Raw genomic sequence first — 19,200 nt, 5'->3', positions numbered from 1 at the left:
ATTGGAAGCTACAGTGATGACAGTGGATAAATATGGCTCTGAAGCATGGGTGCTCCGAAAAGCGGACGAAAATTTACTAGATGTTTTCCAGAGAAATTGCCTACGGATTGTTTTGGGTAGCCGGCTGACTGACTGTATTTCAAACAGTAGGTCGTACGAGAAAAGTGGTTCAATCCCACTTTTAAGGGCTTTAATGAAAGAAATGTTGAGATGTCTAGGCCATGTTCTGCGGATGAAAGATGACAGATTGCCGAAAATTGTCTTTTTTGGCCAACCGTCTGGGGCTACACGGAAAGCAGGTCGTCCTCGTCTGGGTTGGGACGATGTCATAAATAAAGATTTAAAGAAAATTGGAACTTCCTGGGGGGGTGTGAAGAGGGAGGCCTTGAATAGATTAGGTTGGAGGAGGAGCGTGCGTAGCCATGTTGGCCTCGAGCGGCTTGGTGCTGCAGTGAGTTATTAGTGATAGTAGTATTCTCATCTTCTTTCAAATTGTAATAACTCCTAATTATATTGTTGCGTTGACTTTATCTCTTTACCGTACGTTTGACGTTGGTTTTCACGAAAGAAAAAAAGAACAGAAATGTACTTCGTATTCCTTCATATTTCCTAAAATCGAAAGGAAAACTGTTCTAATTATTGTGTAATGAAGTTTCAAGGTGTAGTATCAAATGGATCTATGGGAAAAGCCAGATCCAATGTTAAATCCAGAGCCAGATTCACCCACATTCGTCCTCGAATGGGATTGGATGATGTCATTTCGAGCTACTTTAAATAAATTTGAAACTTCATGGGAAAAGGTGAAGAGTGAATATTTGGAGGATGTTGTATAGTTAAGAAAATTATTCGTGTATGTATTATTGATATATTTACAAGGTGAAAGGGATGCCCTATGGTGGAATGGCACCCTGCAAAACAGAAAATGGTAATTTTGTGGTTCGGTAATTTATAGTTTGTTTTCGTCAATTATCTTTGGCTATCCAAAATAAGAACTAATTGAAAAAAAAATAAAAGAAGTTTTTAAATTAGTATTGGTGCCATTAATGGTTGAGATTTTAAGTTAAAAAGAATATTATGTCACCTAGAGGTGAGGAGGTGAGATTTAATAAAAAGAAAATAAAGTGAATATTTTGTATAGATCGGATTGACGGAGGAGCTCGTGCATTTGCTCTATATTGTAGATTAGATAGTGGAATACTCTATGGGTTTTGTCACTGAACAAAATCGTTCGCTCATTTACTGTACTAGGTCTTGGCTAATGAATAGTTCTTCTGGGCTTTGTTAGTTTCGCTAAAGAATCTCTTCTTAGCTATGTTTGTCTCTCCATTGTAGATTGACCTCTCTGAAAGAAGGGTCTATCAAATACCCTGTGATTGTGGAAATTACTATGTCGGCAGGACCCATCAGAATCTAGAAAAACGGTTACAACAGCATAAAAAAGACATAGACAAGGCATTAATTTCAAATAGTTCCAACAACTCCTTTGATTCTGCTTTAGGTTGGCATATATTTAATAATCCGTCCCACACGATACTTTTTGAAAAATCTTCACTCATCAGTAACGATTTGGGGATAAAACAGGTGGTTCGAGAATCAATCGAAATTAATCTCAAAATAAATAATAATATTTCTTTGAACAGGGACTTGGGGGAATACTCACTAAATTCTTTATGCTCAAATTTAATTAAAAACGATCTAACAAATATTTTACTAAATCGATTTATAATAGTACTGAACCAGCTACAAAAAGGCCTTTGAGACAGGCTGCTAAAAAAGCAAGGTTGGCTCTGAGGAATTGCATTCAATCACTTTGTTCTCTATAGTTTGAATGAGTTTATATTCTCACTTCATTCTTTTTGTCAGTCCTAGTTGAACTTCGTTGAAGTAAGGATGCTAGGGCTGTTTTTTAAAAAAGTTTTTAAATAGCATTATTTAGTTTTATTTCTCACAATTTAATGTAAGTTTATTTATGTATACATATTTTCTTTCTTGTTCTCGTATTGTGCTGAAGACGGCCCTTGGACATAGGGCCGAAATATTCACAGAACTGATTTCCACTGTCTTTTTCCCTATTGTTTCTACATTTTCCCTATTGTTTCTACTTTGTATTTGTTTGTTACTTATTGTTCTAATTAAACGACCCTTGTGTTTTAGGAGTTGTTTTTTAAGAATTGGGAAAAATTTAAACTTTAGTGTAAAGAGCGAGGTGTTGAGGAAGAGGCCCCTCCACGTATATGTAAAAAATTTTGTTCGTTTATCAGTTAAAAAAAAGTTTTTTTTTGTTTAATTTTTGATCTTTTTTTTAAATAATAACAGGATATCAGGCTCCACCTCCATGAAAATCCTCCTCCTCACAGAAATATCCTCTGATCAATTCAATCCTGATGAAAACTTACGCCGGACAATTACCTTTAACATCTCCACGCATAATATTAAACCGGTAAAGAGAAAACAAGACATAGAAAGAAATTTCGTAGTGGGATTCTTGAAAATTCACTCAGTGTAAAATTTCCCTGAAAAGTTTACCCTCTAGACACTTCCCTCTCCTCGGAAAATACTCCCCGTGCAAAATCCTCCTCACCCCGATTCCATGCAGCAAAAATTTATTAAAACTCCACGACTGCGACTCCACAGCCCTGTTTTAAAGCTTCGTTTTGCTGGGTTTTATCAATTATAACCGACTCGAACTCCGATTCCGGACATTTTCAGTTTACTGACCCCATATTCGACTCCACATAATCTCTATCTTCGACTGATATAAAAAAAAGACATTAATGAGATTTGATTTTTTTTTTCAGGAATATTTAAAAGCTCAAGAGAAAACAGAGGAAAAGAATCCTCGACTTTTGGATCCACTTGAGGTTGATGTCAACGAAGCACATGAAAAAATTAAATCGGCTATGGAAAGCCTTTTCATGAAATTAGACGCCTTAGGAAATTATCATTATACGCCAAAGCTGGTAAATTTTATTGTTTAACTATTTTATTTTTATTTTATTGTTTTATTGCTTTTTTATTGTCATTTTATTTTTTTTATTGTCTTTTTCTTTATTTTCTATTGCCTTTTATTTTACTGTCTTTTTCTTTATTTGTTTAATGTCTTTTTCTATTGTTTTTTTATTTTTAGTGTTAGTTTTATTGTCATTTTATTGTTTATTGTTTTCATTTGAACTCTTTGTTTTTATTAGGAGCAGTGTCACAGGCTGAACACTATTTCTGTTGTTTTTGTTTAATTTTTAGGTGAATTTTCAAAGTTTTGTCTGTAAATTTGAACTGGAGACTTAGTTATTAATTAATTTAAAAAAAATCTTTTTAATTGAATTAAAGAGTGACTGTTTAATTTTTAGTTTTTCTCATTGAACGATTACTTACCAAAGTTCTTACCAAAAGTTCAAAAAAAACTTTTGAAAATTTACCAAAAAACTTTTAAAATGAATATGAATGTAATGAATATAATAAGAAATACATAATACAAAATATAATACAAAAATATAATACATAATACAAATGTAATACAAAAATATAATACATAATACAAATATAATACAAAAATGAATATAAACAAGTTTCTAATGCGTTTTTTAAAGTTTTCTACCCCCCCCCCGAAAATTTTTTTTTAAAACTTTTTAAAATTTTGGTTTCTTACCAAAGTTCTTAACAAAAGTTCAAAAAAACTTTTGAAAATTTACCAAAAAACTTTTAAAATGAATATGAATATAATGAATATAATACAAAGTACATAATACAAAATATAATACATAATACAAAAATATAATACAAAAATGATTATAAACAAGTTTCTAATGCGTTTTTTAAAGTTTTCTACCCCCCCCCCCCGAAAATTTTTTTTTAAAACTTTTTAAAATTTCGGTTTCTTACCAAAAGTTCAAAAAAAAACTTTTTTGAATATAATACAAAATACATAATACAAAATATAATACAAAAATATAATACATAATACAAAAATATAAACAAGTTTCTAATGCGTTTTTTTAAAGTTTTCTACCCCCCCCCCCCCCCCGAATTTTTTTTTCAAACTTTTTAAAATTTTGGTTTCTTACCAAAGTTCTTACCAAAAGTTCAAAAAAAACTTTTGAAAATTTACCAAAAAACTTTTAAAATGAATATGAATATAATGAATATAATACAAAATACATAATACAAAATATAATACATAATACAAAAATATAATACTAAAATGAATATAAACAAGTTTCTAATGCGTTTTTTAAAGTTTTCTACCCCCCCCCCCCCGATTTTTTTTTTAACTTTAAAATTTTGGTTTCTTACCAAAGTTCAAGAAATTTGACGCTTTGGGAAATATTTGCACAAAAGCTAGCATAATTTATTATTTCATAATTTAATTTGAACTTGAGAAGCAGGGTTGCAGGCTGAACATTTTTCTTGTTTTTATTTAATTTTAAACGAAATTGTTTTTAGGTCTCTATATTTGAACTTGAGATTTATTGTAGAAAAAAAGGAGTTCTTCTCCTGGAAGTAAGGAGCGACTTTGCTCGATTTCGGGAGTTGGATGCTAAAAAATAACCTGACGCTCAAGATATAGCTCAAAGAGTGTGTAACTTATAAGAGTGAGAACTGGCACTAGTGTCGACAAAAAAAAACCTCAACCCCATCTAGCATTTTGTGACCTTTGGCATTTTTTCAGTGTAATAATAAATATAAATGATTAAATTTGTATAGTATTAAAATTAGTGTAGTAATATGGGTCTGATCTCAGTTCGTGATAGAAAAATGACTACAAAACTTAAAAAATGCCAGTTGTCGCCAAACGCGAGATGACATTGATGGTTTTTTGCCGACACTAGCGCCACTTTCCACTCTTATAAGTTAGCCATAATCTTTGATATAGCTCTTACTACAGCAACATAGAGGCGCAATTGTAGATAATATCGTAACCGTAAAAATATACTAAGCACTATTTATATTTTATTTATTTATACTTTTTATTAATGGTAAGATCACTCTTTACTGATGACAAAATTTCCGCTTTATGTCTTTCTGTCTTTCTTCTTCTTCTTCATCCTTCGTTTCTAATTAAAGAACAAAATGTCAGATAAGAAAAATTAAAGAATAATTAAAGAGTAAAAAAATAAGACTAAATTAATAAAAGAATTATTTATTCTTTAATTAGCTATACTAATTAAAAAATAAGAAAAATTAAGTAACGTTTCTTAAGACGTCGAAAGTGGATTTGATAAAAACAGCTGTTATGTAAAATCGACTGGGAGAGATCAGTTTTTAATTTGACGTTCTCGCAAAACTGTATATTTGTTTTTATGTTTTAAAGTTTATCCATACTTATTTTTAGTTTATTTGATACAGTTTATATTTGATACAGTTGTGTTTTTTTTTTCTTACTCGTACTTGAGAAGGATCTACTAGCAACAGAAGTGGAGCTTCAATTTAGAAGTGAAAAATGACATTTTTAGGGGTAATATTCTCATAAATTTTTATTGCAAGTTTAATGGAAGCAATGCATATATTATGTATTAATGGGGATAACAAACAGAAACAAGTAGCTACAAAACTTATAGCCGAACAAACGAGGGAAATATCAGTTAGTGGACAGAAAAGAAGCGTAAAGGACAAAAGAAGAAATTTCGGCAAGGACCTTTGCCAAGGCGTCTTTAGTGCTAAAAAAAGAAAGAAGAAGAAAATCTGAAACAAACAATTTATTCTCATTTATTTTAATTTATTCTGGCTTGTTTTTGTTTGTTTGTTTGATTCAGTATTTCTTCTGCTCTGTTTGAGTCTCCTTCAAAAGGTTACAAAAAAGGAATATAATGAACTCGCTGTCCCCAAGAAAGTCCAAGGTATAGACAGTCTAGGTTTTTTTTCGATGTACATGAAACCTCGAAATGGAGGCTGAATCTTGATTCCATTAACCTACTGCATTGATTGATATACGTTGAACTATTACATTAATGAAATTATAAAAAAAATTAATTGGTTTTGCGTTAAAGTTCTTTAATAATCAATAAAAAAAAAAATTTCACAGAACTGTCCAATTAATGGCTGACAGTGAGGTTAACTCGTATGTGGGTATATTTCAATTATTAAAGAAAATGTTTTAGTTACCGTTTAACTTTTATAACATTTACGTTTTGGTATTAGATAACGTTTTCTTATTAAATTTTGTTATCCAAAAACAGAAATATTTACGTTTTGTTAATTAAAGAAAAGCATTTTATTCAGCGTTTTATAACGAAGTTTTGATTAAAAAAAAGAAGAAAATAACGAGCATTAACTACAAGCTTCTTTTTTTGTCGCACTGGGCCGTATCTAGAATTTCGTGCTTGGGGGGGGTCTTATTTTTTCGAGAGGGGATGGGACTAAAAAATAAACAAAAGAAAAGCCATCAATAAAACCAAGTAGAACAAAGTTGGACAAATATTTCAGGGGGGGGGTCAAAACCCCTAAACCCTCCCCTGAATACGGGCTTGTTATCGCAAGGTCTTTAGTTCAAAATATATCTGCTCACCATTGTCTAGTTGCGTAGATTAACATCAAAAATAGTTTTATTAGCGATGTCTTCTACTGTGCTGAGTTTTTTCTTCACTTTCTTTTCTAATTTTATTTATCACTTTTTTGTAACTTATGTATCACTTTATTTATCACTTTATCACTTTCTTTTCTAACTTTATTTATCACTTACTCACTTTCTATTATATTGATCATGAAAAGTATCATATTTATTAATAAATAGTAATACTATTGATTTGGCGTGATAAATATGAATTTTGCAGTTCATTCTTTTCTTTTAGCGCTTAATTTTTTTTTATTATTAAATCTAAACTAAAGAACTCAAGAAATACAAGCCGAAAATTAAGCAAACCACCTTTTCACCTAAGAAGCAAGTACATAGCGGGATTTAATGACAAAAAGGGAGACAAAAGAAATGGAATGAAATTATAGACATTGGAATAAAAAGAAATTCCCCGCATGGCTTTATTCACCTTATTTGTTTACTAATTTTTTACTGTCTTAAAATATTTCCTCGTTGTTTTACCTTCTGTTATTTGTGTTACAGAAAGGCAGTATGTGCCAAGCCATTAGGGATTAATTGAAAATACTTTTTGTTGAAGTTCAGAAAGAATAAAAACCTTTTACCGAGCTTAGAAGAATGTGCATTAGAATATTTATGAATATGTGCATTTTTATCTAGAATGTGCATCGTAATAATTAGAATATTTCTAATTATTGGTGTGTTATTTTTTGAATACAGTTCTCACATATCCAGTCACAGGAAAAATAGTAGCAAGAAAAATCGGCTAAAAGAAACTTTAATTTGTAATTTGACCTTCGTAGAATTGAGCTTCGTAAATTCGGTGTGTCTCATTACCTTGATATGTACTTTTCCGTTTTAAAATGCACAGTTTTTACAAAAAATATAGAACTAGCCAACTGATTACTGGCTTATTAGCCAACTAATTACTGGCTCGTAGAATTGAGCTTCGTAAATTCGGTGTGTCTCATTGCCTTGATATTTGCTTTCCCGTTTTAAATGTACAGTTTTTACAAAATATATAGAATTAGCCAACTGATTACTGGCTTATTAGCCAACTAATTATTGGCTCGTAGAATTGAGCTTCGTAAATTCGGTGTGTCTCATTGCCTTGATATTTGCTTTCCCGTTTTAAATGTACAGTTTTTACAAAATATATAGAATTAGCCAACTGATTACTGGCTTATTAGCCAACTAATTGCTGGCTCGCAGAATTGAGCTTCGTAAATTCGGTGTGTCTCATTGCCTTGATATTTACTTTTCCGTTTTAAAATGCACAGTTTTTACAAAATATATAGAATTAGCCAACTGATTACTGGCTTATTAGCCAACTGGTTACTGGCTCGTAGAATTGAGCTTCGTAAATTCGGTGTGTCTCATTGCCTTGATATTTACTTTTCCGTTTTAAAATGCACAGTTTCTACAAAATATATGGAATTAGCCAACTGATTACTGGCTTATTAGCCAACTAATTACTGGCTCGTAGAATTAAGCTTCGTAAATTTGATGTGTCTCATTGCCTTGATATTTACTTTTCCGTTTTAAATGTAAAGTTTTTACAAAATATATAGAATTAGCCAACTGATTACTGGCTTATTAGCCAACTGGTTACTGGCTCGTAGAATTGTGCTTCGTAAATTCGGTGTGTCTCATTGCCTTGATATTTACTTTTCCGTTTTAAAATGCACAGTTTCTACAAAATGTATGGAATTAGCCAACTGATTACTGGCTTATTAGCCAACTAATTACTGGCTCGTAGAATTAAGCTTCGTAAATTTGGTGTGTCTCATTGCCTTGATATTTACTTTTCCGTTTTAAATGTAAAGTTTTTACAAAATATATAGAATTAGCCAACTGATTACTGGCTTATTAGCCAACTAATTACTGGCTCGTAGAATTAGCCAACTGATTACTGGCTTATTAGCCAACTAATTGCTGGCTCGCAGAATTGAGCTTCGTCAATTCGGTGTGTCTCATTGCCTTGATATTTATTTTTCCGTTTTGCCTTGATATTTACTTTTCCGTTTTAAAATGCACAGTTTTTACAAAATATATAGAATTAGCCAACTGATTACTGGCTTATTAGCCAACTAATTACTGGCTCGTAGAATTGAGCTTCGTAAATTCGGTGTGTCTCATTGCCTTGATATTTGCTTTTCCGTTTTAAATGTACAGTTTTTACAAAATATATAGAATTAGCCAACTGATTACTGGCTTATTAGCCAACTGGTTACTGGCTCGTAGAATTGAGCTTCGTAAATTTGGTGTGTCTCATTGCCTTGATATTTACTTTTCCGTTTTAAAATGCACAGTTTTTACAAAATATATAGAATTAGCCAACTGATTACTGGCTTATTAGCCAACTAATTACTGGCTCGTAGAATTGAGCTTCGTAAATTCGATGTGTCTCATTGCCTTGATATTTACTTTTCCGTTTTAAATTGCACAGTTTTTACAAAATGTATAGAATTAGCCAACTAATTACTGGCTTATTAGCCAACTAATTACTGGCTCGTAGAATTGAGCTTCGTAAATCCGGTGCGTCTCATTGCCTTGATATTTACTTTTCCGTTTTAAAATGCACAGTTTTTACAAAATATATAGAATTAGCCAACTGATTACTGGCTTATTAGCCAACTAATTACTGGCTCGTAGAATTGAGCTTCGTAAATTCGATGTGTCTCATTGCCTTGATATTTACTTTTCCGTTTTAAAATGTACAGTTTTTACAAAATATATAGAATTAGCCAACTGATTACTGGCTTATTAGCCAACTAATTACTGGCTCGTAGAAGTAAGCTTCGTAAATCCGGTGCGTCTCATTGCCTTGATATTTACTTTTCCGTTTTAAAATGAACAGTTTTTACAAAATATACAGAATTAGCCAACTGATTACTGGCTTATTAGCCAACTAATTACTGGCTCGTAGAATTGAGCTTCGTAAATTCGGTGTGTCTCATTGCCTTGATATTTGCTTTTCCGTTTTAAATGTACAGTTTTTACAAAATATATAGAATTAGCCAACTGATTACTGGCTTATTAGCCAACTGGTTACTGGCTCGTAGAATTGAGCTTCGTAAATTCGGTGTGTCTCATTGCCTTGATATTTACTTTTCCGTTTTAAAATGCACAGTTTTTACAAAATATATAGAATTAGCCAACTGATTACTGGCTTATTAGCCAACTAATTACTGGCTCGTAGAATTGAGCTTCGTAAATTCGGTGTGTCTCATTGCCTTGATATTTGCTTTTCCGTTTTAAATGTACAGTTTTTACAAAATATATAGAATTAGCCAACTGATTACTGGCTTATTAGCCAACTGGTTACTGGCTCGTAGAATTGAGCTTCGTAAATTCGGTGTGTCTCATTGCCTTGATATTTACTTTTCCGTTTTAAAATGCACAGTTTTTACAAAATATATAGAATTAGCCAACTGATTACTGGCTTATTAGCCAACTAATTACTGGCTCGTAGAATTGAGCTTCGTAAATTCGATGTGTCTCATTGCCTTGATATTTACTTTTCCGTTTTAAATTGCACAGTTTTTACAAAATGTATAGAATTAGCCAACTAATTACTGGCTTTTTATATCAATTCACAAAAGTATCTTCTAAATTTATCAAGTAAACTAACAGTGCATTAATCTCCTAATTATTAGTCTATTTTTTATACTTTTATGTGTATTTTTGTTAAGCTTTTTATGTTGCTGAAATATGTGTTCCTTTTTAGTCATTTTGGGTGACTTTTTGGATGTGGCTAATTTTATGTCTGATTTTTTGTTTCATATTTTTTATATTCCATTTTGCCTAATGACTTCTCAGTGGAGCATTGCTGATGAGCTCGCACTATCCATTTTTTTAAGCATTTATCTGCCATTATTTTAGTAAGATAAACAAATGCAAAATGGCTCTTTTTAAAAAGCATTTTTTTTTTCTAGCCCACCCCCAAGGTTAAAATACTGACGACTACGCCTGCCCTAGCTGTCGACGAGGTTGTGCCTATTTCTGTGAGTGATCAAGCTCTTTTAGCGCCAGAAGAAATTAAAGGTATATTACTTTCCATATCTTGTTCATAATCTACATACTTATACGTAAAAAAATGTATAAAATACGTTGGGTTTTCAGTAAAGCACAAATGACACTTAAACCCATGTTTCCTGTCCCGCCCTTTTTTTACGAAATTTGAAAATTTGCGATTTTTCTTCAATTCGCGTTTGCTATTTCCAATATTGTAAAGTTTTTCTTGGTTTACTATTCACTTTAGCGCCAGAAGAAATTAAAGGTATATTACTTTATATAACTTTTTCCTAATCTACATACCTTATACATAACAAAATATATAAAATACGTTGGGTCTTCAGTGCAGCGCAAATGACACCTAAACCATTTGGAGATTTTTAGAGTAGGAGGGGGTATCCCTCCTACTTTTATTCGTAAACTTGTATTAACCTTGGGATATTCTTTGTTTACTGTGCTGGTGTTGATGTTATTACAAATAAAATACATATAAGCTGAAATATTAATCGTTTTAAGTAAAGTGCAGCTGACCATTTCACAACCCTCTTTTCCAATGCAATGAAACGAAAAAAATTGCAAAGAAGAGAAAAAGAGGATAATAACAATCACTGAAGAGAACTTATTCGGGCGAGACCTCCGCCTGACCCTCCTCAGTACAGAATCAAATGAAAAAGATGAAAATGATAAAAAAAAAGACAAAAAGACCTCCACTCGACACTCCTCAGTGCAGAATAAAATAAAAAGAAAAAAAATATAAAAAAGATAAAAAAAGACTTCCGCTTGACCCGCCTCAGTGCGGAATAAAATAAAACAGATAAAAATGATAAAAAAGACCTCCGCTCGACCCTCCTCAGTGCAGAATAAAATAAAAAACATAGAAATAAATAAAAAAAGATAAAGACCTCCGCTCGACCCTCCTCAGTAGAGAATAAAATAAAAAAGATAGAAATAAACAAAAAAAGATAAAAAAGATCTCCGCTCGACCCTCCTCAGTGCAGAATAAAATAAAAAAGACAAAAATTCTAAGGACAATGTAAAAACCGAATCTTAAAACATTATTCTGCATTGAGGAGGTTCAAGTGGAGGTCTCGATCTAAGTAATTGCATAGTTCTCATCTATATTTCACTGGCTGTTATTATCCTCGTTTTTTCTTCTTTGCAATTTTTGTCGCAATCATGCCTAGCCAGTGAGGTCTCAGAAATTATTTAAGTAAAGGTATATTAAAAACATTAAAGGTATACTATAAATTAAAGGTGTATAATTAAAGCACGTAATTATCGCTGATAGTATACATTATCTTAAACTAATAGGACTTAAAACTCTAACTAGTCTCATATAGCAGGTATGTACCTAGTGTTTTTACTACTAAAGTGTTGTGATGAGAATGAGAGGGACTCGAGTGTTTCTTTAAACCACCCAAGAGTACGTTTATGTGAGTATTTTCTCGTTGGGGGAGGAGGAGTCAGAACGCTGGGTACTCTTTTTCTCTTGATTCGAATAATCTAGCGTGCAAATAGATGTATAATTGGTGTTCCCAATGCCGTACCCTATGCACATGGACATGCAGCCTTTGGACATGTAGCCATAGCATTAGGAAAAAAGGAAGATCTATTTACATAAAATTTTCCCTAAATTTTTAATAACTTTTTTTAATAGCTTTTTTAATAACATTTCCGTTGCCATAGCAACGATGTCTGACGTAGCAGCAATCTAGACGTGCATATTATATTTGTGTTAAAAAAGCATTGTTACCACATTACAGCTTCTGAGATTAAATCATCACTTTTCAGGGGAAATCAAATTTCCCCTGAACCGTTCATTCAACTATTAACCTGCCATCTTCATTACTCGCAAAATTAGTAATCGGTATCCCCGTATTTAAGTACTTTACGTCTTAATTTCTTGGTTGCAAAATTAGTCACTTTTTGATACCTTTGCCACCTTTTCAACCTTTTCATACGTGGTTGACCCCCCGCCCACTGGATCTGTTTATGGAGACAATAGAGTGAACCCCCTTCCGTATCTATCAAGGTTGATGCCCTTTTCTAAGAGAAGTCATATTTCGTAACGGGAACCAGATTTCACATTACATGATAAGAAAAAAACCTTTATGAGTATGAATAATTCTCGGGTATTTTAAACATATTATTATGTTTAAAATATATGAAAGCTTTCTGTGTATAAGCTTCGTATTAACGCCTGAATTAACATCCTTACGTTTTCTCTTACTGACTGCCTTTACTATTGGGTTTGGGGGTAGGAAAATGTATTGAAAAGCATCAACCGACCATCGCTTACATTGCTGAATGACTCCTGACTCGAGCTGATTTTCACCCAGCCTGAGTTTGCCTCGGTTTTTTTCGGATAAAAGCTGAAAAGTTTAAATGCCCCCCTTTTTCTCTTAAATATCCCTTTTGTATTTTCATTTTTTTAGTGCCTCCTCACCCTGCTTTTCGGAAAAAAGTCGCTTGTATCCATTTACAAAAAGAAAAATAGAAAAAAAGTATTGCCTCCCCTCCCACGTTTCCGAGATTTGGCCCTGGAGGAATAATTTCTTTCTTCCAACCATCCCAGAAAAACATCCTCTCTAATTTGCTCTCAACTCATTAGAAAAATCTGAAATAGAAAACGGAGTAGTTTCTGTAACGTCTTGCTTAAATGGTCCGTTGTCACTCTAATTTCCACTTAATCTAATTTCCACTTAATTTATGCCCTAAGGATTGAGGAGTCGCAGCTAATGCAAAAATAATCCAATGCAAAATAAAGGGTTGCTCCTGATCTTTTCTTGCACAAAGGTGGGTTCTTCATATGTCTAGGAGCAATCCTCTTACCCCCAGGGCATGGTTTTAGCAGCCTTCAGTGACTTCAGTCCATCCAATATTGGCAGGATAATCCATAAAATACCGTGCCTCATGGTCAGACACCGGAAAGGACGCCCAGTGGCTGGATGGTGACTGAAATTAGCAGTTACAGGTCTCAATTATGCATACTACCCTCACGGGCACTATGAGAAGGTTGTCACCCCCAGAGAAATTTCTGTAACCGTCTTGCTTAAAAAATCAATTTGGATTTATTAATTTGGGGGGGGGGGCTCGAGTAAATCAAGTCGGCTTTTGGTAAGGTAGTGGCTGTAACGATAATATCTTTGCTCTTCGCCTCAATATCCAGCAGTTTGAAAGGTACCACCCCCCCCTTCTGACTTTGATTTTCCTAGACTTCATTGCCGCCTTCGGCTCTGTCACTCGCCAGAAACTTTGGAAAGCCCTAGAGAATGACGAAATGCCGCTGAAGTCTACTGAACTGTTGAAGGCATGCAATGTCGAGTCAGTGAGTCTAGTTCCAGTCAAGTGGCAAAGAAACTGGCGAGTTCCTAGTTGAGCTCGGAGAAAATCAAGGGTGTCTCCTCTCCCCTACTTCGTTCAATTACCCTGTCAATTAGGTGCTTAAAAACGCAGTACATTCTTATCCAAGAGTTCAGATAGGCCAGAATCTCTCACTGACTTAGGTCGATTATGCAGATGATGTTTACTTCCTCTCAGACCCCGAAGGAGCCAAAAACATTCGTAATGACATGATGGCTTGGGCAGATCTCATCGGCAAAATTCGTTGCCAGTAGTCAACTTTCTGGTGACGGATCTTTCGACGCTGATGTCCAATATAGAATACAGAAAGTGCAGACAGTTTTGACCTCCTTTGGAAACCCCTAAGAAATCGCCACGAAGTCAGTGTCCGAACGAAAGTTCGAATTTACATGGAACTAGCCTGCACCGTTCTCGTTCATGGATGCGAACCTTTTTTGGTAAAGGTGCGGTATCCAAACACACTGAAGGTGTTTGAGCATACCTGTATGCAAAGAATTATAAGAATATAACAACGTTACTGTATCTCCAACGCGAATTTGTGCCGAATGTGCAACAAACAGGGGGGTGTCGTGCTCACTATTAAGGAACACCACTTCAAATGGTTGGGCCGTGTATTACTTCGAGCCTGTTAATTCCTGCAGGAGACACCAAGGAGGACAGAGGAAGAATTGGCGGAATCTGGCTAAGTCAGATCTTGAACCTATCGAAGGGTTCAGAAAGCTCGATAGTAGATGGTCAACTCTGTGACTCTCCACTAGCAGACTGCTGACAGGAGATTGCTCAATATGCTCCAAGGAGGTATTTAATAACATCGATGCCGGGCCTGGTGGGAACGCCTGATTCCCGCGCAAGTAAGTTAAGCATTACTATACCACTTCAACTTCCTCAAATAGTCCTAGCCACAATGAGCCTTAGTTAATCCAAATATAATGCACTCCAATGGGCTGACAAGCGCATGAGTTGTGTCTATATTCCATGCTGAAACCTATTAACTCTCCCAAACCCCCCAAAATTAGCACTTAATCCAGTATCTACCATTTTGTCTTCGAAGCTACCCGAAAAGATGTCCTTCTTCAACCCTTACAACTTCTAAGAAGCCCAAAAATGAATTCAAATCTGTTTGTGTTTGAATAGATCTGTGGTTTTGTGACGTCACCAAAGGGTCGTATTATATATTAAGTAGGGGAATAAACTAAGAATAAAATCATTTTATTGACAAACTTTGACCGCTGTATTGATTACTTGATTATATTAGTTGAAATTCAGCAATTACTAATTGAAACAATTATTACAGAAAAACCAAGAGGGGAAGTGAAAGGACAGACAGAACGGACGATTACAGATAAAAAGCGAGAAAGGCGAATGAAAAAGTCTTTGCAGCATGATAAAAGACTTAGAAAAGAAGACAGGGAAAGGGAGAACAAAGATAGCAATAATAAAACTGCAGCACTCGAAAAGCTCGTCAAATCTCATAAAGAAGGCAAAATATCTACGGTAAGTAAATAGTTACTACTTATTCTTCTCTCTTCTTTATTCTTATATTTATTATTCTTTATTCGACTTTTATACTTCTTTGTTTATTTTAATTTTTGTTTTTCGGTCTATCTTAGAACTTATTTATTTTAGAGAGTAAAAAAAAAGAAAAAGAAAAACATGATTAGGGACTTGCCTAGGAAGCCTTTGGGGGTTGGTAGGGGTTGGAAGGTAACACCCACCCCCATCTCGAGAGGGGGGCTTCCACTTAGTTCTGTGTAGTTGTATCAAGGCTGTATCCAGGGGGTGGGAGTTTTGGGGTCCGAAAAAAAAAATCCGGCTTGTAAAAAGTAGCAAAAATGTACACAAACAAATTTTGATGCGGTCTGTAAAGTTTTCTTGCACCCCCCTCCCTCCACCTGAGTAAGAACCCTGGATACGTCATTGAGTGGTATATATTTTTGTTACTGAAGTTTGTATTTTTATTTCTTTAAATATCTTAAGTGTCTACCTTAATATGCTACTTTAATATAGATTTTTTTGAAAAGATGAAAAGAAAAAAAAAAATCTACTTTCGTTACTTTCAGCCTCTACTTTTATTTCTTCAAGCATCTGCTTTTTTATTTTTTTTAAGTGTCTACTTTAACTTGCTATTAAAACATACTTTCTTTACTTTCAGCCTGTACTTTTATTTCTTCAAGCATCTGCTTTTTTATTTTTTAAGTGTCTACTCTAACTTGCTATTAAAATCTTCTTTCGTTACTTTCAGCCTCTTCTTTTATTTCTTCAATCATCTGCTTTTTATTTTTCAAGTGTCTACTTTAACTTGCTATTAAAATCTTCTTCCGTTACTTTCAGCCTCTACTTTTATTTCTTCAATCATCTGTTTTTTATTTTTCAAGTGTCTACTTTAACTAGCTATTTTAGTCTAGAAGGATGTTGTTTTTTGAAGAGGCAAAAAAAGCGCAACAAACTGTCAAAATCATGAGGGACGAAACCCAGTAATCCAGTTGAGTTGTGGGGGCGGGGGTCAGGATCAACGCATTTTCTCATCTGGGGGGGGGGGGGACTTCAGCTTGGTTTTGTAGAGTTAAGCCTATTTCTACTACTGTTTAGTATTTGAAATATGTACTTCTATTACCTTTTATTAGAGTATCTTCTTCACTAGTTTAATCTAGAAGTTTTTTTTGTATTAAATACAAAGAACAAAATTTACAAACAAAACTGTATCGAGCTGACGGTAAAACATAGCGATAAAACATGTAGGAACTGTCTAAATGATCAAGCACGAGTCAAGGAGCATTGTCTGGGTGTGGGGGAGGTGAAGGTCAAGTGCAACTAATTTTTTGGTTGGGGAGGGAATTCCGTTAAGCTTTGCGCAGTTGTATCTGTTTTATACTATTTTGAAAATATTCTTTTATTACTGGTTTTAAGCTACAACCAAACTGTATTGAACTGGTTGTCTGATTTATTACGTTTTAGCCGATTAGCAAGATTATGATGGAAAGGAAGGTTGTCAAGTCGTTACCTACAATTAATGGATTTTTGACTATTTGTCGCGCAACTTTTTTCTCTGGCATTAAATTTGAAAAAAAAATGAACAGAAATACTCGTTTTTGCTCCCAAATCATTGGCTCATGCTCTAAATTCCCCAAAGAAGAACCTTGTCTTCATATCATGTTACATAGCAACAGAGGCGGTTTAGGGAGGAGGGACAGAGTGGGCGCTTCCGCTGGGTGCAGAAATTTTGGGGGTGCAAAATTTCAAATAAATAATTTAATTTTTACAATCATTTTGGGTATAGTCAGTTGACAGTAAGCATAAGCAAATTGAATCCAAAATGTTCATTTTTCTCATATCTTTTCCCGTGTAGAGTAAGAAAACTCAGATTTAAATTAATAAAGAATTGGCCTGAAAGTTTTTGTGAGACAGGGGTAGAAAATTATGTTTGCCTTTATTCATAAGATATTGGGAAGAGTACTATGCACAACGAAAAATTTGTAGCTCACTTTGGCCTTTTGCCAATATGTGCTGTCAAATGTCAGTATTTGTAAAAGTACTCTGATGAAGACGTAAAATATAAATTACCATTTTTCTTCAATACAAGACAGCATTTCCTAGCCGACTTTATGTATGGAATCTAAAAATACAAAGAACGATAGCGAAGTTCCATCTTTGCCAGTTTACACATTATAAGATAACCGTGTACTAAGGTATAATGTTCCAAATATCCCAAATCTAAAATATCCTTGGATAATTCGTACATTTTAATTATTATGTTTTATGTTAATTTTATTGATGTGTGAGGGGGTGGGGGGTCTTTGAAATAGTTTCTCATGCTTTTCGAGCCATAGTTCCATGACAGTTTCCCACTATTCGCTTTTCTTCAAGTTTTTGCTTTTGAGTTATTTTGTAAATATGTAAAAATAAATAATAATTTTGCAAATAATAATGTAAACATAGTTTGTAAATTTCAGTTAATGGGCTTATGTCAATTTTATAGATATATGAGGGGGGGTTGAAGTAGTTTCTCATGATTTTTGCAAGTTTGCCATAGTTCGGTGTCAATTTTGTGCTTTTTGCTTTTTTTCAGTTTTTACTTTGGAGTTACTGATTCAAAAAATTGGCTTGTTATTTTTATTTATAATTATTTTAATATACCGAATTTTATTTTAGTTGAAAGAGATTGACAAGATTGAAAATTCATTGAAATCGTCGCGCGCTTTCTTTGCCAAACTTCAGGATGAGGTGACAGCAAATATGACCAAAGAGAAAGAGAAGGGAAAGAAGAGAAAGGTGAAAACAAAGAAAGGTGTTTCAGCAAAAAAATTGAGAACCTCTTAAATAAAAATATTCTATATTAAAAATTCTTCTGACTTATTTATTTACCAAGTTATAGAAAGTACCAGCCCTTAAAGTACCTCAATGGCTATCTCAAAATTTTGAGATATCCATTTGTTCAGCGTAGTTGAATGGTCCGGTAATTATGTTTTTGAGGATGATGACCCCCCATCCATCAGGCAAAGAGATGTAAAGTTCCTGGAGGATATAAGGTTTAACGCCCTGGTACTTTAAGGGCTAAGGCGGGTTAAGCCGTGTGGGGTTTTTAGTCAAACCCGAAACAACAAATTTTTCAGTTTGAGCGTTTGTTTTTTTGTTCTTCAATAAAATTCATTTCTTTTTTCCCAAGTAACAGCGTTAAGATATACTTTTTATAAGAAATTTCCAAGCTTTTAGAAATTTGTCAAGTAATTTGGATGTCCTGAAAAAGCCAATATTAAAATGCCCAAAAAGGCTAAAACCGTCAAAGTTCAGGATTACTTGGAGCTAATTAATGTGCAAACTAAAATGAAATAGAAAGACAATTACATGTTCATTAACAGCAATAATGACAAACTGTCTGGCAAAACAGTTGGGAAGTGAATTATTGTCCAATTAATATTCCACGATTTCACGCGTTAGAATATAAAATTTGTTAAAATTCGCTATTTACGGAAAAATTCGTTATTTACGAAAAAATCAGTAAAGTTCGTTAGAATACGAAAATTGTCCTCAAATATTACTCTATGGTTTCTTAGCAAAAATGAATCTTTTAAAATATATCGTTAACAATAATAACATCAGTGGTCAGCATTGTTGTGTTTAGAGAGCCTATGATGGGTAGTGCTTCCCCCTTGATTTGGTATTCTCATCCCTAGAAAAGTCCTCTATTAATCGAGTGAAACTCGGAGTTCTGAAAGAAGACAATAGATATCCCTCCTCCCCAGGATAACCCCCACCAGTGCCTAGAGTGGTTGTTTCAAACAGCATCGGACTCTCTT

The 19,200-nt window shown here is 33.7% G+C and overlaps 1 protein-coding gene across 3 annotated transcripts in view; it reads left to right on the top strand.

The window, feature by feature from the left end:
• Positions 1–18,259, top strand: part of LOC136031001 (U3 small nucleolar ribonucleoprotein protein MPP10-like) — a 60,356-nt gene extending 42,097 nt beyond the window's left edge. For all 3 annotated transcript variants that reach the window (XM_065710163.1, XM_065710162.1, XM_065710164.1), the window contains exons 8-11: positions 2,799–2,960; positions 10,465–10,573; positions 15,201–15,400; positions 18,056–18,259. In XM_065710163.1, the coding sequence (XP_065566235.1) occupies positions 2,799–2,960; positions 10,465–10,573; positions 15,201–15,400; positions 18,056–18,223 (639 nt within the window). In that variant the 3' untranslated portion in view covers positions 18,224–18,259. The remainder of the gene's footprint in view (positions 1–2,798; positions 2,961–10,464; positions 10,574–15,200; positions 15,401–18,055) is intronic.
• Positions 18,260–19,200: the final 941 nt, after the last annotated feature.

Source organism: Artemia franciscana, chromosome 9 (genome assembly GCF_032884065.1).
Source record: "Artemia franciscana chromosome 9, ASM3288406v1, whole genome shotgun sequence".
NCBI classification, from domain to species: Eukaryota; Metazoa; Arthropoda; class Branchiopoda; order Anostraca; family Artemiidae; genus Artemia; species Artemia franciscana.
Note: the sequence above shows the minus strand (reverse complement) of the source record. Positions and strands in the feature narration are given on the sequence as shown.